A 24,125-nucleotide genomic window follows, 5' to 3' on the forward strand; every position below is an offset into this window, starting at 1 on the left:
ACTTTTTAACAGACAGAGGGACAGACAGACAGAGTGAATTGATATAAGTTTTGTTGGCTTCTGGAGCCGAGCGTCTTTCTGCGCAGTCACCACAGAAGTAGCAGGTAGGACTTCTTACATGCCAATGACGTCCAGTTTAAAGCTATTAAATTTCGGGTTTTGTTAAGCTGTCAACAGTATCGAGTTACTCTCAACGCAATATAACACTTTTAGAAAGTAAGCCTTCCCTTTATTTGTGTGTCACACATAAATGCTTTTCAAAATCAGCTCGGCAAACTACTGCTTTAAGAGAGCCAGACGGTTAACAGATGTGTCTTGATTTTCATATCAAATCGTCGCACAACTTTTAAAATGTGTATTAAAATAAGGGCAAAGTGAACAAATGCAACATTACAACATGTCGCTTAAGCTTTTCATAAGCTTATCTTTTTTAGTTATCATTCTATTTCATGTGACTATAGTAAACGCTTTCAATTTTGTAGATTGGAATAAAACAGAACACTCAGCTACAGAGTTTCAATTAAGTGTCTGTCCTAGACGATGCAATGGTTCAAACGCCGTTGAAGTCCGTTTCTTTGTGAATTGTTTGTTATGTGCGAATTGTTATTGCGACAGACCAGCCTGTGAGATCCACGGACGTTGTTGTCCAGATGTATCTATCCCGGTCTTTAATCTTGATATAAAAGCTGCTGAAACAGTTTTAACGAATACAGCAAAGCCTGAATTAGCGCCGACTGATGACTTAAGTCCGAGGCTAGTCTGTTATATGTTTCTTCTTGTACGCTCATGTCTCCCTAATTATAAAGAAAACATGACTATAATGGAACTATGTGAAGAAGACCTGCCTCAACATCAGCAAACGCCTGATGTATTTATAGAAACAAAAGACGACTCTACTGAAATATTTTACAACAATATCTACTGTATTATCTGTAACAACGTCGATCAGGTATACTATGTTGTTTTTTCTTATTTTTATTTATAGCCACTATCTTTTTTTAAGCGCCAAAGCCTTTAGAAAGGACCAGAAGGATATCAAACTGAAAAGGGGCTTGAATAGTTATTCTTTTTTTAAAGGTCAAAAACATTGTGATGTTGTTTTTTTTTTATCTTATAAGCTTTAGACGTTCCATCAAAAGACTTAATAACTACGTCTAACGGCTATCCAGACGTATACAAAGACAGGTCCGATTCATTTAAGGGAAAGGGGGTCAAAACTTAACCCCCCCCCCAGTAAAATGACACAATAGAAAGACGCGTAAAAGTTTGGGTTTAATGTTTTTTTTCCGTAGTGACGTGACGAATAATTAAAAAGTAAGAACAGAAATAGAGTTTCAACGGACAAGGACGAAGGATGACCGAGATAGAGAGACGACGAAGACTGTACCCCTTTATATTCATTAAAAGTTACCAGCAGGAGTTATTCAATGTATCTACGAACTGTTCTGTTGTTGGTTGTATTCAAGAACTCGTGTACAGCATCTAGATCTTATCAACACTTTGACCATTAACACGATCGCTTCATATTTTGTGTAATGACCATGTAATCACTAGAAATTGATCACTTTTGTTACCTTGGCTCCATCATATCCAACAACACTTTACTGGATAAAGACATAAACAACAGGATAGCCAAGGCAATGGCCACCATGTCACGGTTGCAGAAAAGAGTCTGGGACAACATATTGCTGACTAGCAATTCTAAAGCCCTAGTCTACCGGACCTGTGTGTTGAGCACCTTGCTGTACGGAAGTGAAACATGGTCCACCTACTCATGTTAGGAAAAAAAGCTGAATGTCTTCCACCTCCGATGCCTAAGGCGGATCTTTAAAATAAGGTGGCAAGATAAGATAACCAATGAGGAAGTGCTACAAAGAGCAGGATGCCAGGACATCCGCTCTTTTTTCAGCAGCAGACGCCTTGGCTGGCTTGGCCACGTTTGTAGAATGCCAGTAGGTCGACTTCCACAGGACATCCTGTATGGCGATCTAATAGAAGGCAGGAGCGCCTAACCCTAGCCCACTTTTACGTTATACGGATGTATGCAAACGCGACATGAAGCTCTTCAAAATTGACACTGGCAACTGGGAAGAGGTGGCACTGGACAGATCCACATGGAGAGACAGCATAAAGGAAGGGTCAAAGATTGCAGATGTCATACACAACAGAAGCAGAAAGAAGGGTAAAAATGCAACGGCGCCTGGTGATTATATATGCCCAACCTGCGATCGCAGCTGTGTATCAAGGATTGGCCTCTTTAGTCACACAAGGAGTTGCAAAGGGAAAAGATCGTCTCTCGAGACGTAAAATGCCACAGAGATCATGTAATGTAAGTTATGTCCCTTTCCTCCGCTATTGGAAATGTAAATGCATACCAAGCACGGTACAGATATGCTTGCTACCTTACATTACAAGTGTAAGAAAAAAAATATTTAAAAAACTTCTGATGAAAAAGTAAAAAAAAAACAATCAAATAAATAGGTTTTCCGACGGTCAAAGGCGACCCCTGGAAAATGGTCATTCGACCCCTAAAGGGGTTGCGACCTACAGGTAGATAACCCCTGCTGTACAAGGACAGACCTTTTGACACACATGGACCAGTATTCTCTCTCTCATTTCCTTTTCCCAAACGTCCCTCGTGTAGAGCTCGGCATTCAGCTCAAAGGCTCAAGAGGAAGTGGCAATTGTATACAGTTAAGAGGGACTTAAATAATGTATGAAGGGGAACTAACTCTAATTGAAAAAAAAAAAGTAGCTTCCCTTATTGTCCCTCTTTTCACATGAGGAACTCCTGTCGTTCACTTGAGGGACGTGTCCCATGACCATACGAGTGTGAATAAATGATCACCTTGTCGCAGGGGGACCCCAGACAGAGGGGTCGGTGAAAAGCCAACTTCTCAGCCTGGCTACGGGATAAAATACTTTTCCGGGTCATAGGGTTCATAAAAGGGATGCGGAAATCTCGAAACTCTACGTGGACATCGCAACGAACCAATGTCGGCACTGTCCTGCTTTTTCTATCTGAAGCAGAAAGTTTTGAAGATCGTTAGTCGCAAAGTTCGATACCAATGTCGTCTGCTTGGCGTCAAAGTGCAATGCCCGTGTCTCCGGAAACACTGGGCTCGGGACCTCCAGGTGTTTATGACTTTCTTTGAGTTACAGCGAGTAATCCTTCCTTCTTTTTATCTGCATGTCCAGCTTTCAGGTGCAATGGTTACCTAGATGTCCACATTTTCCTAAACGTTGAAGGCGACGTCGGGTGGCGAATTTAGCATTGGTCACTTGGCCTTTGAAACAGCAAAAACCAGTCCTTTGAGCTATCCCGTCCGGGTGGTCTCCTTTCAACAATTCTTATATAGAAGCTGAAACCTTTGCATCCAGATATACCTGACCCCAAACTAATGTATGTTAAAGAGAACCCAGATTCTAAATTTAAATCTAAGTTATTTAATAATTCAAAATCAATGTTTAAATTATGATTTTCGAACATTTAATAATTTTAAGATTCAACCGTAAGATTCCCATAAATGTGATATTATGTTATCAACCCTCTGTTTTCGTATCTTTATCGTAAAATCTGGTATTAAATAAGGCTTGAAACTTGATCTAGATTATAAAATGTGACTACTTTTAACCTAGCTTTTACTTTATGATACGGTTTGGTTATATTTCTACGTACATAAAATTAAGATTATATCTAGATCTAGAATACGATCATGAGATCTACATTTCAATATCTCTACATAGAACCTTTTTGATCTAGTCTAGAGTAGGCCTACATATCATAGACTGATGAACTAGCTTATGTAGTTCCATAACAATTTTGATGCTGACAAAAAAATAATATTTTCAGAAGAATTTGAAATGGTTGATATTGCTACACGCTTACAGCCTCTTTGATTAATTATTAATTGGAACTTGTTCTTTTCTTATATGTCTTATCTTATCTTATATAATACAGACGTTACTTCAAAAAAAGAAGATGATTACGTCCTACGCGTCATGCATTTAGTCATGCATATTAACCAATGACTTAAACTCTGCCAAGTCACTGGTTTTCCAGGCTAGCTCAGGCAACCCATTCCATGCTCTAATAGCACTAGGGAAGGAGTATTTGTACAAATTTGTCCTAGCATATGGGACGAGGAATGTGCCTTTATCTTTGTGTCTTTCAGAGTATTTTATTAAATTTGCAAATGTGAATAGCATTACCCACCGGCTTCGCTATTTGATTTATTCCCAGTTTATATATATATATATATATATTTCTTAATTTTTACAATGTATGATGATATTGTTATAAACCTGGTGGTGGCACAGATGGGGGTAGTGGTGTAAGTGTAGTCAGCCGACGCAAATGGCCCCAGGCCAGCGCTAGACGAGCGGTCAACCGTGACGAGTTACGACGGTCAGCCGAGACGAGTATCAACATGAAGGTTCGAGTAAGATCGACGTCGTGAACAGAGCTCAGGAGCGTCACGAGGGTTGTAGTCATCTGACCATCTAGAACGTCGAAAGCGCTCTGTCCGGTTCTAGAAGGCCAGTAGGGACCCTATATAAAGAGCGGAGGTGTCGCAGTCAAGACGGTTCAGAAAGCGGGTTCACTACAGGAGTTCAGAACACGGTCGACTACAGCACAGTTCAACGGTGTGGTTCTGTACGGAGCATTACGACGGTTCAGTGCGGAGTACTGTCAAGTACAGTTGAAACGAACGGCGTCTTGATCTTGGTCTGTGATCGAGTCCGACACAACGAGCCCAAGTGTGTGAAGTCAGTCCCGAACTGTTGAACCCAGTGCAAGCCCGGAACGAGACGGAGAGGCCAGTGCAAGACTTGATACGGCGGAACGGTGGTATCGGAGAGCTATTTGTTATCGCAGAGCTATTTGTACTGTTCTACGTGCTGCCAATTGTACAGTATTGGCTGTTATTTATGGACATTAAACCTTTACGTTATTTTGGAGCCAAGACTTGTCAAGTTCTTAAAGTTGGTGGTGTATGGTGCAGTTTGCAGAGGGCCTGGATAGGGAGATTCGTAACAATATACAACTAATCTCCCCTATACATTCTTTGGCCAACTAATTCTATTACCTATTAGTTTGAATTGAGATAACCAATAAAAATTTAAGTATCACTTACTTCTAATCTCCCCCCCCCTTTATTTTTTCACTTTGACATAAAAATTGCTATTTGTTTAAAAAAGTATCTTTTTCAGACCTTGCGATCTATAGGGCACATGATGTTAAGGTCACCTGTTTCTTTGGACAACGGTCAATGACCAGTGTGTCATGTGGCCAGCAGAAAAAACAACCGCCTCTACTTTCCCCAACTAAAGTCAGGTACACATTAGAGCTGGGTGGACTCAAGGGTGCCCCAATATCTCGGATTTCAAAACCCCTGTTTTAACCGAGATTCGAACACAGGACCCCAGGTTCTGAAGCCAAGCTCTTCATTCTGATCAATTTGACTCTCACTGGATGGATCCTTACATTGATTAGCACCTATGCTCCCATGCTACTGGCAGAACCAGAAAGATAAATTCTATGTTGACTTGAGGCGAGTCTTGGGCAAACAAACAAACTTGTAGTCCTGGGGGACCTCAACGCCTGGGTATTTTCTAAGTTCGAAACGGTATAACCCAAACAACGATTCCACTCTCCCTCCTCGCGCTACTTATGTATGCAAATGAATATCGAGAGCCGATACGAACGATTCCGAATAACGAATATCGTTATAATATAAGCTAAAACTCACCCTAAACTGGGGTCAAAGAGTCCTACACGGAATAGATTCGAGATTACATGCATAAGGCTGTATAATAGCTATAAACCAAAGATTATTAAGAGAAAAACAAGCGCTCAACAAGTTGCATAATGGAAGTATTGCTTTTTTGAAAAGTGTTTTTTTTATTTATTTTTTTCTTTTTTCTTCTCCAGACTAAGCTTAAAAAGACACAATTAAAAATTGGACAGCCTTACTCCTATAACAGCACGACGAAACAAAGCAGTATCAAAGGAAAGTTTTTAATGGTGAAATGTGAGAACAGACGAGACTTCAGGTAAACAATGGAGTATTTTACAATGATACGTATCTCTTTATAATGGAATAGTCTGTCCTTTAGCGGCCCACGTAAATGGAACAGCCGCTATTAGGTTTGTGTAAAATGTCCGTCTGACGATCTGTCCGTCCGTCACACTCAGACTTAAAAAAAAAAAAAACTTATTCGTAGTGTAATAGTATCAATAAGATTGGATCAGTCATGTAATTAAATTTGTAATAGTAAAATCACTAAACCTAAAGACACTTCAGGACAGAAGAATAAAAAAGTAAATTAGCAATAATACATAAAATATTGAACCACAATTTACAAATAGGAAAACAAAAACTAATGATATTTTCAGAAAGAAAAAGATGGAGGCACATTTTTTATTCCATACGCTAGAACAAATTCGTACAAGTGCTCTTTCTTCCCTAGTGCCATTACAGAATGGAATGGGTTGCCTGAATCAGCCAGGAAAACCAATGACTTAGCAGAAATTATCTAATTAATTAACATGAATGACTAGATTGACAAATGAAATGCGTAGAATGTATATATATATATATAGATTTGAACAAAGAAACAGATGACTTAAAGATCATCTGCCCTATAGATCGCAAGGTCTTTAACTTCCCTTTTTTTCTTCTTTTTTTTCAGCCAATCGCATACGTTTGAGAAGATCCATGTATATGACATGCTTGATCATGACCTAGTGAAGGCTTGTCTAGAGATTAAAGATGAACAGTTTATGATCCAGTGGTTTTCCAGCTTGGACGTTGTATATTTTGAAAATATTTTCTGCGCTATTAGTTTCGTTAGTATAACCCTATGTATCTTTTCAATGTGATTCAATCTTTAAAAGACCATCTTTTTTTTTCTTGTTTTTATTATTTTTATACAAACATAACGCACTAAAGCTCATTTCTTTTAAATATAATTAAAACATTAATTAATGTAGAACTAGATGAGTCCTAAGACTTTTTATATCTTATTTCATAATAAGTCATGTAATTACATTGATAAGTTACAGTGATGCCCAACTTTATTTGGTCTGCGGGCCATTTTAATTTTCGGATTCGTGTCGCGGGCCATATTATCAAAAAGAAAAAAAAAAGATATTTTTATAGTTTTATTTGTGGACCTACTTACATAAATTAATGTGATGCATGAAGTTTATCCAAAACCATCTTCTGAATATCTGGCTGCATAGATGAAACACCAAGTCGGAGCACTGAATCTAGATGTTCATCCGTGAGGCGATTACGTCACATGGTCTTCGCCCGTTTCATCATTGAGAAAGTTTGTTCACACAAATGAGTGCTTGAATACATTGTGATCATCCTTAGCGCTTGTTTTCGAAGTTTTGGAAACGCTTCTGCAGGTAACATGGAGTAGAAGTCAATAGTCTGCATCACTTGAAATTTGTCAAGCAGGAATGTCTGGCTTTGTAAGCCAATCAGTTCCAGTTGCAGATCTGTCGGGTCACTTGACACATCGGCAGCAAATGGATTTTCAAAATGACGGATTTTATTTTTTAAATTCTGAAAATCCACAAATCTTTCACTGAAATTATTTATCAGGAGCCTCAGAAGTTGCATCGTTTTTTCTTTTTGGGAAAGACATATTTAGCTACTTATCATTTTGTAGATTGGTACAGGTTGGAAAGTGGACAAAATGCATCATTTCTGTCTGTTGAATGAAGAGTTGCAATATTTTGTTTGGAAATATGCCTGCATTACACATGCAAAATCAATTTGTCTTTCGCTTGCAGTTTGGTCTTGAGTTCATTTAAATGTGATGTGATGTCACATAAAACAGCCAAATCCCACAACCATGAGGGGTCGTTCAGTTGTGGCACTTTTTTTGATTTTTTGGTCATAGATATTTCAATTTCGTGTCTCAAATTAAAAAAAAAAACTTTTAATACCTTTCCTCGGCTTAACCAGAGCCTGTCAGCTTTATGAATGAAGACTTTTTTTAAAAATTATACTTTTACATTTTACTTGTTTTCGTAAGGTAAAGATGGTTAATCAAATCACTGGTAAATTACTTAGTTTTGTATTAAAGACGTACTTTGACGTTGAAAGAGGTCAATTAGCTATTCCTGGAAATAGATGAAATGCACAGTAATTTCTTGATCATGTTGTTTCCCGTCTAGGAGCGTCTATATTTTATAATTTTATAATTTTGTAATTTTAGATAAAAGTTTTCGTCTTTTTTTTACAAATCTACTTTTGGGCTTGCAAATTCCTGGGAACAGGTTAAAAAAAACCTGGGCACGGATAATGGAAACGGCTCTAAGGATCTTCCTAGAAATTTGACTATGTTTGACTCTTGATGTATATCGTTGGCGAAAAAAAACAAAAAAACTTACTAGATAATCACACTGGCAAAACGCTTGTTTAATTTTTTTTTTTTGAAATTGTATCTTCTAAAATGATATTTAGTCTTGACAATCTTTATCTGGAGCACACACGACTTCTGTTTTTTTCCGAGCGTAGCAATCATTCAATAAAGAGTTTAATAATTAATAAATAAATAGACTTTGAAAAAACATTTATCACACCGTCTTGCGAGTCTTGATATATTGGCCTATCATTCGTTTTTATATACTCAGAGTAGAATTTATTACCTACATTCGCTTATCCAGGATTGTTTTCGTGGTGGTGGTGGGGGGGGGGAGTTGGGTAAAAAGTTATTTTTTTAATCTGTTATATACTGGTTAAAAAAAAAAATCAACTCAATATGCTGGCCATATTTAACAATCCCCAAACTCACTTTTTTTTCTTTTCTCTTTCTCTCTCTCTTTCTCTCTGTTTTTTGCTCTCTGGAATCTCCATTTTTTTGACAAACTTCGCATCGTAATTTCCCCGATACAGACTTTTAAATTGATTTGGAAAGACTCGCTTGATAACGCACCCCCCACACATACACGCACACACATACCTTCGGCCCGTGAACACTAGTGTCTCTTTTTCTTTGAAAAAAAAAGACAATTCCTATTTTATACAACTTAACTTATAGATCGATAATTTTGTTCTTAATAGCTAATAAATGTTAAATTTAAAAAAAAGGAAATGTGTTAACTTTGTTTAATTCATAATCCACCCGAGAACAAATTCTGGTTAAAGCAAATGTATAGGCCTAAATCTACAACACGTTATAATATTCCAATGACAGGCCTTGAGATCTAGACTGAGAAGACGGTGCTCACAATGTTCATGAACATTGCTTTATTATTCGGAAATATCCGAAAACTTGGCCTGTTTTTTTGAAGTCCTCTAGCCAAATTCAAATTTTTTTCGAATAATACTGTTATGACTTTGCCATGCGCACCGCCATCCAAGATAGTGCAGAAAGAAGGTGCGCACTATCAGTGACCAGACAAGTCGGATGTTGACATAAGAGACAAACGATTCCCGCCCAAAGAGAGAGCCAATATGGAGATGCTGTGCTCAAGGCAGATGCCTCTTTGTGTTTGTCATGTCTCTATGTAAATAAACGTCTATGTCCTCGTTGAGTTTCCTCACTTCAGTTATTACAATACTTTGAAGACTTATCACAGCCAAACTAGACTTTCCCATAGTGAACAAATGGCAAGTAATTCTTTTCCAAAGATATAAATCTGCTGTCAAATTTCTCTGAATTTTCGGGATCCATGTCCTCCCACGGGAGGCGTGGTGGCTGAACGGTACAGGCTTGACTTCTGAATCGGGGTCCAGGGTTCGAATGCTGGTGAAGACTGGGATTTTTAATTTAGTAATCTTTGGGCGCCTCTGAGTTTACCTAGCTCTGATGGGTACCTGACATTAGTAAAAGCTAGTCGTTGTGCTGGCCACATGACACCCTCGTTAACCGGACGCCACAGAAACAGGTGACCTTTACATCATCTGCTCTATAGATTACGATGTCTGAACAAGGAACAACCAGGTTTTTGAAGTTTCGCCTATGAATTTGCAGCCTTAATAGAGTAATTTTAAAAAAAGATTTTTTTTTGAACATCTACTTCACTTAATAAAGCGTATTAAACTTGTTACCGTATATATATATTATTATGAATTAATTAGGAATATCTTTTGCAGAAAAAATATCTGATACCATCAAAAACGTTTTCAACTTATAGCTGTACTACGCAGGCAGCAGACGAACTACCATTATACGTTTTTTCAATGCTGTTGAATTTTAAAAGGACGTCACTGGAAACGGAAAAAAATCAAAAGGCAGAAGGAAACCCATTTTTAGAAACTTCAAAATGGCTCGCTCCCGATGTAAGACACACATATAAATATATATCTATATCTATATCTATATCTATATCTATATCTATATCAATATCTGTATCTAATTTATTTATATCTATATCTAAATCTATATCTATATCTATATCTATATCTATATCTATATCTATATCTATATCAATATCTATATCTATATCTATATATATATATAAATATCTATATCTATATCTATATCAATATCTGTATCTAATTTATTTATATCTATATCTAAATCTATATCTATATCTATATCTATATCTATATCTATATCTATATCTATATCTATATCTATATCTATATCTATATCTATATCTATATCTATATCTATATCTATATCTATATCTAATAAATATCTATATCAATATCTATAATTTATTTATATCTATATCTAAATCAATATCTATATCTATATCAATAGTATAGATAGAATTAAATGGGAAGCCATGCTCTTTTTTATATAACACAAGTTAATGTTTATAAAACAAACAAAAAAATAGTTTAATTTAATGGGGTCAAATCAACGTTGGTAACGTCATTTAGGAGTGAAAGAGTTAAAGAATTTCTTGTTTACTTTTCCCCCCCCCCCCCCCCAAAAAAAAAATGAACTAACTTTTTCTTATACATCATTTGCTGTTGTAGTCGTTTCATAAAGTTTGCTAAGAGGAAACTCGTCAAATAGAATTGTAAGAAGTTTACCACTTCAAATATTTTATCGGTCAAGGTAGAGCTTTTACCTTGAGGCATGTTGGCCAGTTTTATTTTTTTGAAATATAAACACAAAATGTGGAATTTATCGAAAAACCGTTAAAACCGCTAATTTCGTCAGTTTCCAGTGTCCAGCTTTTTAAGCCCATGATGAATATTTAAACTAACATTGTATGGAATTGTAAAAAGCGTTATCAAATTTTAATAACATTTTCATTCGTATCTTCACGAAATCATCGGATTCTAGAATTTTACCCAAACAGATTAGCAAACGTCGGACCCGTAGGGGCCACGCACGAGGTTATGTTTTGCTTGTTTGTCTATTCAACAATAACGCCGCTATGAAGCCATCAATTTGTTAATTGACTTAAACATATAGTGTAGTAAATATTGTCGACATGTTTGCTTACAATTTTATTTTATTGTATTAGATAGTCCATCTTCTACGGTACACAAATAACACAATATTGGTTTAACTCTTTCTCTCCGTAATTTTTTTCCACGTTCCGACGTAATACTTCATTTTGCTCAATAGTATTTTTTATACTTTGTTATAATTAACACTATGTAGAGCAGGGGGTTCTCAGCCTGTGGGTTGCGACCCCCTTGGGGGTCGATTGACGTTTTGCCAGGGGTCGCCTAAGACCATCGAAAATATGGATTGTTATTGTCTATTCTTATAGTGCTGTGTGGGTGGGGGTCGCGGCAGAGCGGGAGATTTTAATAAGGGGTCGCCGAGCAAAAAAGGTTGAGAACCGCTGATGTAGAGCATAGGCATGTTTATTACAGTACATATGAAAACCTTCAATTAGTCTGGAGATAAAATATCTTTAACGTTTTTTTCTCTTTTTTAGGGTAGACAACTAAAGATAGAATGTGCCAGAGGAAAAACACTGAAGAAGAATAACTGCGTCGATTATACAAAATATGACAGTCAAAAATACATTTCAAGCTTAGGATTTATATTAGAAAAAGAAGATGTTAATATAATTACGAACAGATTCGGTGGAAATAATTCTATTACACAAGTTATGCAAACCATTATCTCACAGGTGATGTGATATTAATAGATTTTTAACGACCCCAGAAATTGGAATAGACTTTATTAGTCTACAGTGGTCTGCCCGTCCGTCTGTCCGTCCCGTTTAGATCTCCTAAATTAGAAAATATATTGAAAATCCTACATCATGATATTTTAGACAATTCAATACTTTTTTTCTGTTTTGAAAGCGTAAATTTAAATTTTTTAAATCAACTATGTAAGCAGTATTTTCATAAAAATACACAATATTTACAACTATTTGCTTTAATAATAACAAACACTAGAGGCTATTTAGTAATGGAAATGTTAATTTACCATATTTGTAACACATTTATGCACGGTTTTAGAATTTTTTGTCAAATGTTAAAAAAAAAACATACAGATAGATGAGTAAATTCTGTCAGTCTAAAACTTTTACTTTTATAGAGAAAAAATTTATTTAATATGCATATAAACGGAACAAAATTTAAAACAACAATTAATAAGTAGTTTTTCATATTATCGTATGCATTGCAGTGCAATACTTAGCGGAAATGTACTGTTTTTTTTTTTTTTTTTTAGGCTTTGAATAAGAGATTGATCCTTTACAGAACAATTAGATCAATTAGATAATCATTATATGACATCAGTTAGGCCAGGATCACATGGAACTTCTCCTTCACTTTCACCTATCCCTTGGTCTGCTGGACTTGTTCGAGCACCACATAAGATCGGTCCACCTTCTTTCTCCATTCTTCTATATCCTTTGCCGTTGAATGATTTTCATTCTGCTATTCTATCTGAAAATATTGAAACCTGCCTTTTTACCTGCCTGGGTGGACCACTTCGGGGGTCTATTTTAATGTTGTGTTTTATTTGAAGTGTTATAGTTGAACATTTTATTCCAGTAATTATATGTCATATCATTACACACAATGTAATTTTCATCTTTTAGTATGAGATTTGAATGGCCTTGAGATAAAAGAGCCTTCAACTACATTGCCAGTAGCTCGTGGCTCAGTAGGAGTTTACATTTGAAAATAACTTATAATTTTCTCTCCCAGAAGCATTAATAAAGTCGGGTGGTAGGTGATTACGTAGAACTACCTTTCATGTATACGAACTTACTTGGCTGACAAGCTTCATGTGATTGAAGCTTACGACGTGAGGTGTAATGTATCCTTCTTCACCAAAGTATCTTTCTTCACTAATGTATCTTTCTTCACCAATGTATCTTTCTTCACTAATGTATCTTTCTTCACCAATAAATCTTTCTTCACTAATGTACCTTTCTTCACCAATATACCTTTCTTCAAAAATGTATCTTTCTTCACTAATGTACCTTTATTCACCAAAGTATCTTTCTTCACCAAAATATATTTCTTCACCAATGTACCTTTCTTCACTAATGTACCTTTCTTCATCAACGTATCTTTCTTCACAAATGTACCTTTCTTCACTAATGTACCTTTCTTCACCAAAGTATCTTTCTTCAAAAATGTATCTTTCTTCACTAATGTACCTTTATTCACCAAAGTATATTTCTTCACCAATGTACCTTTCTTCACTAATGTACCTTTCTTCACCAATGTACCTTTCTTCACTAATGTACCTTTCTTCACAAATGTACCTTTCTTCACCAATGTACCTTTCTTCACTAATGTACCTTTCTTCACAAATGTACCTTTCTTCACTAATGTACCTTTCTTCACCAATGTATCTTTCTGCACCAATGTACCTTTCTTCACCAATGTATCTTTCTTCACTAATGTACCTTTCTTCACTAATGTACCTTTATTCACCAAAGTATCTTTCTTCACTAATGTACCTTTCTTCATCAACGTATCTTTCTTCACAAATGTACCTTTCTTCACTAATGTACCTTTCTTCACCAATGTACCTTTCTTCACCAATGTATCTTTCTTCACCAATGTTTCCTTCTTCACCAATGTATCCTTCTTCACCAATGTATTCTTCTTCACCTATGTATCCTTCTTCACTAATGTACCTTTCTTCACCAATGTACCTTTCTTCACTAATGTACCTTTCTTCACCAATGTATATTTCTTCACTAATGTACCTTTCTTCACCAATGTACCTTTCTTCACTAATGTACCTTTCTTCACCAATGTATCTTTCTTCACTAATGTACCTTTCTTCACTAATGTACCTTTCTTCACCAATGTATCTTTCTTTACTAATGTACCTTTCTTCACCAATGTATTATTCTTCACCAATGTATCTTTCTTCACCAATGTATCCTTCTTCACCAATTTTTCCTTCTTCACCAATGTATCCTTCTTCACCAATGTATTCTTCTTCACCTATGTATCCTTCTTCACCAAAGTACCTTTATTCACCAAAGTATCTTTCTTCACCAATGTATCCTTCTTCACCAATGTACCTTTCTTCACCAAAGTACCTTTCTTCACCAATGTACCTTTCTTCACTAATGTACCTTTCTTCACCAATGTATCTTTCTTCACCAATGTACCTTTCTTCACTAATGTACCTTTCTTCACCAATGTACCTTTCTTCACTAATGTACCTTTCTTCACCAAAGTACCTTTCTTCACCAATGTACCTTTCTTCACTAATGTACCTTTCTTCACCAATGTATCTTTCTTCACCAATGTACCTTTCTTCACTAATGTACCTTTCTTCACCAATGTACCTTTCTTCACTAATGTACCTTTCTTCACTAATGTACTTTTCTTCACCAATGTATCTTTCTTCACCAATGTATCTTTCTTCACCAATGTATTTTTCTTCAACAATGTATCCTTCTTCACCAAAGTACCTTTCTTCACCAATGTACCTTTCTTTACTAATGTACCTTTCTTCACCAATGTACCTTTCTTCACTAATGTACCTTTCTTCACCAATGTACCTTTCTTCACTAATGTACCTTTCTTCATCAATGTATCTTTCTTCACTAATGTATCCTTCTTCAACTGTTAGTCGAGTAGTCCCCCGGGCTTTGTGACTAAGCCACTCGAGGTAAAATTATGGAGTCCCTAAGGTTTAGGAGTACAAATTATTATTCTGTAACTGAGGTTTTGTGTATAAGCCTATGAATGGAGTCGCTAAGGTTTAGGAGGAAAAAACTATACTTCTGCAACTGAGGTTTTGTGACTAAACCTATAGATGGATTCCCTAAGGTTTAGGAGTACAAACCAAGCTTCTGCAACTGTTGTTTTGTGACTAACCTATGAATGAGGTCCATAAGGCTTAGGAGTACAAACTGAGGTTTTGTGTATATCCCTATGAAAGGAGTCCCTAAGGTTTAGTAGTACAAACTATGCTTCTACAACTAATAAAATAGTTCATCCATTTAGATCACATTTACTTTACCGTGTGATTAGCAAAAGAGTTGAGCCGAAAGCTCTTCGAACTCTAGGCGTGTAAGCCTGCCTGAACAAATCTTTCTGTCTGGAAGAGGTCCAAGTCAATGCCTATGTATGGACTAGAATACATGGCTGAATGCCGATCACACCGTGAACCCCCGCCATTTTCCTATGTCTTACCAAGCTAACCGTGCAGAACTTTTGGTCCAATTTCATTTGTGGACCAGTTTGGGGGGGGGGGAGGGGGTATCTAGAAGTTGGTTTTCCGTGCTGCCTTTAGGCGCTCAGTAAACACAACTCTGCCCGAGTCGGGTGTCGAACCTCGAGCCCCCTTCTAGGTAGCCAAGACAAGCCAAGTTCAAGCGCACTTGGCCTCTCGACCATATATAATATGTTTTATTATATGTAACAACTAACTAATTTTTTTAAAATAATTGACCACTTGATCAAACAAGGAAAGTAGCTTTAATAAATACTTGATATATTTTCAGCTGATAGTCAAACTAAAAAGTTTCTATAACAGCACTATGCAACACTGTGTACAAGTTGGTCTTGCAAAGAACATTTCAAAATTTGAAGTCACTCCATATATATTTACAGTCAGAATGATTGTCCAAATCATTAATGCAACGAACTTTCTTAGAATGCAATTCGAATCATATTTTATTACTGAAATATTACAAAATGAATTACTTTTAGGGTATACTTATATAAATATAACATTAAAACCTTTTGTTATAATGAGATTGACATGTTTTGAGAATGCTATGACGGTTTTAAATTTCTCAACGTTTGTGGATTCTGAAAATCTGTGCACTGAAAACTTCACAAGCGTAGATATTGTGACTTGCTTTGAGAGTAACATCGAGAATTTAGTTTACATCAACGAGCTAACGTCATGCAGTTATGTGCGTTTGAACACAACACAATATCAGGTGGTTGTTGACGAGAAAGCAGTTCCCCCGAACGTAACGATAACAATAGACTTTCAAGTCACTAAGATAAAAATAACAGAGAATAGAGATTTGATCATGGTGAATGTGGATAAAAATGAAAATCTTGATGTGTGCGTTGCCCTGTTGGATAGGAAATTGAAACAAGTGAAAGACACTGTAAGACTTGCAGACCATTGTAAGGACACTCTTTGTATGGTTGAAAACATCTTGACCTTGCTCTGTTTTCTCATCTCAATTGTATGTCTACTACTGACCTTGTTGACATACTGCATGTTTCCTGTCCTGAGAACAAAGGCTGGAGTAAATAACATATTTCTCAGCTTCAGTCTTCTCTCGGCACAAGTCTCTCTGATGATTAGCGCTTACACGTAAGTTTAATTTAAACAATATTTACCTTTACCTATCCCTTATCTGTTGGGCCACCATTCTAGATTTGTCGACCGTCTTTATCCTTTCCTCTCTGTGTTTTGCCTTAGTTAGAACCTCTTTCAATGACAGGCTCGTCCATTCTTGTACGTTGTCTTCCCATAGCTTTTTCTGTCTGTCTCTTCTTTTTTCCTGATACTGTTCTCTGAAGGAAGGTCTTTGCGAGCCCCGAAGACCTTGTAATATGGCCATAGATTTTTAGCTTGAGATTGTTTATTTTTTTACGATAGTTAGCAGGTAATCGTGAGATGCAATCGCTGCAGTAACCCTGTCTCTAATCTTTTGGTTTGTGATACGGTCTTTAAATGTAATACCAATGATACTTCTGTAGCATCTCGATTCCATTGCTAGGATCCTCCTAATATAAAGCAAGCAAAATTTACAAACTTGAAAAAAAGGGCTTATCTATCACTAATATTGAATGATTAACTAATTAGTCATTGATAATTTGTTAGGTGCAGTAAATAAATATGAAAAATGTAAACTTGATCCGATAAATGGTTTGGGAGAACTAAGGTGCACAATTATCTAAGGGGACACAACCCAAACGTATTTTGTTATATTTCTTGATACTAAAGAATTAATTTACCAGTAATGCATTGACTAATGGGAATATCCGCAATTGGTTTTGTGTGGTCTTTCCGTTTGTCTGTCCATCCTGTTTAGAGCTTAGAAACTTGAAAAGGAAAAGGAAAATCGGACTTGAAATTTTAGACCTTTCAAAATTCTGATGCAATGGCTACTTTTTTTTGTTGTCTTTTTCGAAAGTAAAACATTTAATTTTAAAAATTAACTATGCAAGCAGATTGTTGATAAATACACCACCAATTTAGACGAATACCTCGTTGCCAAGTCTTACAGACCTGTGACTAAACTGGTCTAAAATGCCCACAGATTGTGACGTTGTAGGTCAGTGTTGAGGCCTTTTAAGGTAATTAACTCAATACGAACCGCATCTCTTAAGCTGTACATTACAGAGGTACATTGATACTTTGATTAAAATAACATTTCACCAGTATAATAATTTCGAAAGCACTAGTGACTATCCCTAATTAAATACATATATGTATATTCTTAAAAATGAATAATCGCAAAACAGGAACAAGAAGATGTTTATTTCTGAAAAGAAAATTATAAAAATATTTGTATTAAGATTATTTAAATTACCGGTACTGAAACTTTATTTTTTTTTTGTCTAGTTCTGCTCCCAGCATTCCATGTAAACTCATTGGCATTATGACACATTTCCTGTGGTTGTGGAACTTCTCATGGAACTTCATCTGCAGCTTTAACATGGTTCGAGTTTTCACTGCCAGTAGGGGAATGAACAATCAACGAAATATGACTCATGGTACCTGGAAATGGTTGAGTGGTTCATTCATTTTACCTGTCTTAGTTGTCAGTGCAGTTATAGTATATAACCATTTCACATCACAAGGAAGAGAATTTGGTTATGGTAATGAACAGTGTTATCTAGACTCTCCTTTATTAATTGGTAAGTATAATGGCAAAAAAATAATAAAAAGAATTTAATTATTTTAATCACAGAATATGCTCTTGGTTAACTTTAAAAAAAAAATCATATTAGTGTTAAAAAAAAAAAAAACTTTGGCTACGCTCATAGAATTTTGAGTGTGTAATTTCCTTTTTTTATTTTAAAGAGGATGTTTTTAGCTGGAAGGGTTTGAAACACAAAACCAGGTTTTAAACACAAAACCAGGTTTTAAACACAAAACCGCTCATGGCTACACTACACTCATAGAATCTGGTGACTGATGTATGGATAGTCTTATATTGAAGAAGGGGTTTTAACGTAAATTTCAGATTTTTTTTGGTTTGTTTTATAGAAGAGGGGGATTTAACTGCAAAATCCTCTGTAGGGGGTTTTAAACTTAACTCAAAATTCCCTTGGCTGCGCTGGTTTAGTATTAAAATCTCTCCTAAAATGAACAAAAATGAAAGAGAAAAAACACTCACAAAATTCCGACTCCCCGCAGTGGGGGTTTCATTTCTGGGGGGTGATCACTCCCTGGCTATGCAAATGATATCTATCTTCTATCTATCTATCTATCTATCTATCTATCTATCTATCTATCTATCTATCTATCTATCTATCTATCTATCTATCTATCTATCTATCTATCTATCTATCTATCTATCTATCTATCAGATGGATAGATGGATAGATGGATAGATGGATAGATGGATAGATGGATAGATGGATAGATGGATAGATAGATAGATCTAGGATCGAGTTGTAATCTATAATAGATTTACGTAAAATTATAACCAAAGCTTAGATAATCTTTCAATAATTTTAAAGCAACTTTAAAATTAATGACTCGGTTGTGCTGACTACGCCATTTTTTTTTTTTTTTTTTTTAATAATTTTAGTGATATAACCTAGGTCTTTAAATCTATACTTAGAATACGATGCGCAAGATTTTCCTGAACATTAATTAGTTTAACTTTTAAATCAATAAAACCTTACTTTCGGTCTAGTTCTATAGTTACATTTAAATTTACTTCTTTTATTGTTTGAAAAAATTATAACTAGAACTGTGACCAACAAATCTCTAGGAAAATCGCAAGAGCTGTTTTTAGATCGGCGTCCATTTAGGTTATTGGTTCCATGAAGTTTTAACTGGAATAGAGGTATTAAAATAAAAGGGGCAAACGTAAACACTAAGAATTAGGACTAGGGAAAGGTAGAGGAACAATTTATAGGATTCTTAGCTATTATATATTTTACTAAGATAAAGGTTGGAAAAATAATCCGTACAATTAGAAATGATATATATATATATATATATATATATATATATATATATATATATATATATATATATATATATATATATATATATATATATATATATATATATATAGAATTATTAGCTATTAGATCATATAATCTATTAAGATAAGGGCTATTAGGGATACAGTTCGACACGAAAGTAACCAATTCATATACTTCTCTTAGCTATTATTATTCTACAAAAATAAGGGCTTTGAAGGGATACAGTTAGAAATTATTGTGCCAGACTCTGGATTACTGGATTATTTCTATGAAATAGTTGAAGATATATTGATTTTCTTGTCTAATTATACATTAATTTGAATTTATAGAGACAATAGACACCATAAACGCTATATAGTTCGTCCATCGTGGTTTGATGATGACATTTTTTGTCATCTATTGGGGATGAGGGCTTTGCACTGAGGTTTTGTGCTTACTAATGTGGCACTGGACAGGTTATTCATTGGCCATGTTTTTTCTCTGATGCTTTTTTCATTGCCAGCGCTGTTATCTTGTCCTCTGCATTTTGTGCGCCAGTTTTCACAGTTGCTCTCTCACGTGCTTCCGTTACACAGGTGGCAGAGTCAATGCTAAAGGCTTTCAGAGAAGCTTTGAGGTTTTCCCTGATGCGTTTTATTTTTCCACATTGTGAGCGCTTCCCTTCCCGTAATTGACCATACAGGCGTCATATAGGTAGTGATGGGAACTAAACTAACTTTTACAAGTTAAACTAAAACTAGTTTTCATCTAAAACAAAGTAATTAAACTAATAGTTTTATCATGAATTTCAAAATATAGTTAAACTAAACTAAAGAACATCAATTAAACTATACAAACTTTTCGTAACTTTTTGGGGGGCGGGTGGGGGTGGGGTTGAACTAGATCTATATAGATATAATCATCTGACTGTATTCCTACGGTTCGATCTTTTAACATTGTAGAAATATTTATCCATAATAAAAATCAGTAATGAGGAATATGTTTCTTACATAAACGTTAATGCACAACAATAAAAAAAAGATGTCTTAATAAATTTCTGTGCTATATTTTTGCCTGGAATTAAAACTTTTAGAAAAGAATGGTAGGTACTTACTATATAACGGAAAATCTTACTTATACCGGTACAGTTTAAAATCTCATTAGTTGTAAAAAATTTAATTAAGTTGTACAAATTTTAATTAAACTTTTTAAATTAGTAACTTAAAAAAATAATTAAACTACGAGTTTTTCTAAACTTTTTTTCTAGTTAAACAATGGACTTAATTAATTTTTTTTTAAAGTTCAACTAACAGTTTCTAATTTTTAAGTTACCTTTTGCCCATCACTACATATAGGCATGAGCCTTCTAGTCTGCAGATTTGAAAATTACATAATTTAGCTGCATTTCTGTTATATAAAACAAAATATTTGGATTGATTCACATATCGTTATCGACTTTGAATAAATACGCTAAATTTCAACTTGATCTGAGAATGTCGAAAAGTAATAAGGGGACTAAATCTACATATATATATAGGCCTATATCAACATCTCTCTTTTTAAGTAGCATTTATCCCCCTTATTTCGAAATCAAACAAAATAATTAATCACCAGGAATTAATTAACAAATTTTCTTTTTTTTTTTATTGATTCATGCCTTGTCAAGTTCAATAAATAATTGTGCAAAGTTTTTAACTTCATCCCAGAATGGGGAGAAAAAAAAACATGGTCAAACTCTTTAGCATATAGACTGACAGATAGACAGACAGAACGAGTTGCTGTAAGCTTTGTCAAAAGTAAAGTTGACTTACTAGACTGATGCTGCGAATCGCCTCATTCTTTCGCGAATTGACTTTGTATAGCTACTCCTTTGTGGTCGAAGTTGATCACATTTCTCATTTCCTATAAACTCGAAGATGGCTATTGAGTCCAATCCTAGCTTTAAAAAGACAGTCCGGGCATTAGCTATGGTTGTAATGGTGTCGACCACAAATCCGTTTCCCAATCTTAACACATTTGATGTGCCCATACATATGATCTCCCAAAAGGTAGGTATGTTATTTAGTAGAAAGAACTATATTTAATTTTTTAAAATCATTTGTCTAATTTTAGAACTATTGGAAATTTACTGCTTCTTGAAAGGTGAACATATAGTTTAATCAATTAAAACAACATTGACCTTTACGTTTATTAATATGTGTCATAAGCAGATGGTTCTCACTGTGTAAAGGTTTTTTCTTTCTTCCTTCCAGGACTCACTGTAGCTACTCCATTGTTTGTGATAACTTTGATCAACGTCTCCTTCTTTCTTGTGGCCGTTTACAAAATTTACAGTGTCCGAAGACTGCAGTCCGATTTTGTGCCCAGCACTGCACAAGATTTTAGTATGACCATCTACATCAAGCTATCTACGGTGACAGGAATGTTCTGGATTGTGGCTGTTCTGGCTGAGTTCTCGGATAATAAGATTTTCGGGTAATAATTTTGAAAAGATAAAGACGGCATTTTTAAAACGTAGTCTCAGTTGTTATATTTAAAAAAGGATGCCTTTCTTTTCTAAATCCTAACCCTCGTGATAGCTTAGTTCAGCAATTACTAAAAATGTCGTTTTTAAACGTAGCATTGACACTTTATTTTACAAATGTGAGTAGTCTGTCTGTCTGGTAATAAGTTTGAACACGTTATTTCTCCTAAACTCATTATAGGATCAAGTTGAAACTTTGCACATTTATTTATTGGCGTAGACAATACACGAATCATTAAAAAAAATAACCAATCAGTCATTTGATTACTGGTTATTAATTATTTTATTTGACAATAAGGGAAATTAACTCTTCACTATTCACAGACGTATGTTGGGTTTTGTCCCTTTAAATATTTCTACACGTTATTTCTCTAACACCAGTTCAAGGGTCAAGTTGAAATTTTAAATAATTGTTTTTTAAACCTAACAAAAACATGAATCAACTAAAAAATTAACTAATCAGTCAACTAATTATTGAACAATATTTATTTTGTTTGATATTGAAAAACTGAACTTATTTCTACAATTCTGAGAGATACAGTCGTAAGTGTTGACTTCTTCCCCTTAGAGAAGCTTTATTTTTATAGTAAATGTTTGCAATATTTTTACTTTTCTGTTCACAGGTTTATTGCTCTTGTACTAAACGGACTTCAAGGACTGGCCATATTTTTAGCCTTTGTGTGCAACAAGAGAGTTGTCTCTCTTTATTATTCTCTTTGGAGACGTCATCAAGCTTAACATTTTAAGAAACCAACACATATAAATTTAAAATGAATAAAAATCGAAAGGATTATATATTGACACGTGTTTCTGCTTAATGGACCTCATTTACCAGTCGTAAACAAACAACATTTAGCCACCTGATGATATTGATAAACAATGGAAAAAAAAGTATCACGTGACAGCCTCTATGAATTACGTAATTTGTATAGAGAACCACGTGGCTAAATATTGTTTGTTTACTATTGGTTAATGAGGTCCATTAAATGAAAAATAAATTTTTCATGAGTTTGTTACTTTACAATGAGAGTTACACACGTGTAAAGTTATTAGTTTATTTTTTGATATAGTAATGAATAGTTTTATATTATATTGTTACAATAATCTCTAACAGGCCTTCTGTAAACACTGCTCAACACAACAATTCTAACTCATAAATTTAACAACAAGAGTTTCAAATAACAATGAGGCGGTTTATTAACTAAATACATCACAGTACAATACAAACACAGTTGGTTACACTAACTTCAAGTGCTTTCTTGCACTTAACAGAACTGCCTAGTAAACACTGCAACTCTCTCTGACTACTTCTAGTCTCGTGCAACTACATTCTCGAGGACTTACATTGTACCGCACCGCCCTTACTGCCTTGCTGTCCTGGACTCACATTCTACCGCACCGTCCTTACTGCCTTGCTGTCCTGGACTCACATTCTACTGCACAGTCCTTACTGTCTTGCTGTCCTGGACTCACATTCTACCGCACAGTCCTTGCTGTTTGCTGTCCTGGACTCACATTCTACCGCACAGTCCTTACTGCCTTGCTGTCCTGGACTCAACTGTCCTTTCTTACACACTGTTTCTCGTGAAGGATTTCGATCACATGACCATAACACATATTTGCGTTTACTAACAACCAACAGACGTTCACCTTGCCTGGGTCACGTGTATCAGTAGGGTGCAAGAACATTAACCCTATCAGTCCACCACGGGAGTTACCACAATATTGTAATTATTTTTAAATTATTAAATTATATTAATTTACAGCATGAAAATGTGTATAATAACATAATACTACTAGATGTCTACCGTTTTATTTTCAGAAAACAAAAATGAAAGTAAAACTTAAAAAGAAAAAAAAAATATACAACACATTATTTTTTCCCGATTTCCACTTTTCAAATATAGTTAACACTGTGCACAATTATTCAATGATGATGAATTAATTAAAAAAAATAACCATTTAGTTCACTAAATAGAGATAGTTAATTAATTTAGCTTGAAATCAAATAAGGAAAACAAATCTTGTAAAGTTTCGAGTAATATTTAAAC

The 24,125-nt window shown here is 35.0% G+C and overlaps 1 protein-coding gene across 1 annotated transcript; it reads left to right on the plus strand.

The window, feature by feature from the left end:
- The first annotated feature begins 305 nt into the window (after positions 1-305).
- On the plus strand, positions 306-23,202 carry LOC129924449 (uncharacterized). Its single transcript, XM_056018893.1, has 9 exons — positions 306-949; positions 5,936-6,057; positions 6,697-6,853; positions 10,122-10,307; positions 11,876-12,073; positions 15,881-16,713; positions 17,971-18,266; positions 21,803-22,025; positions 22,698-23,202. The coding sequence occupies exons 1-9, from the start codon at positions 383-385 to the stop codon at positions 22,810-22,812; spliced, it is 2,697 nt and encodes an 898-aa protein (XP_055874868.1). The 5' UTR covers positions 306-382; the 3' UTR covers positions 22,813-23,202.
- Positions 23,203-24,125: the final 923 nt, after the last annotated feature.

This window comes from Biomphalaria glabrata, chromosome 2 (genome assembly GCF_947242115.1).
Source record: "Biomphalaria glabrata chromosome 2, xgBioGlab47.1, whole genome shotgun sequence".
Lineage (NCBI taxonomy): Eukaryota > Metazoa > Mollusca > Gastropoda > Planorbidae > Biomphalaria > Biomphalaria glabrata.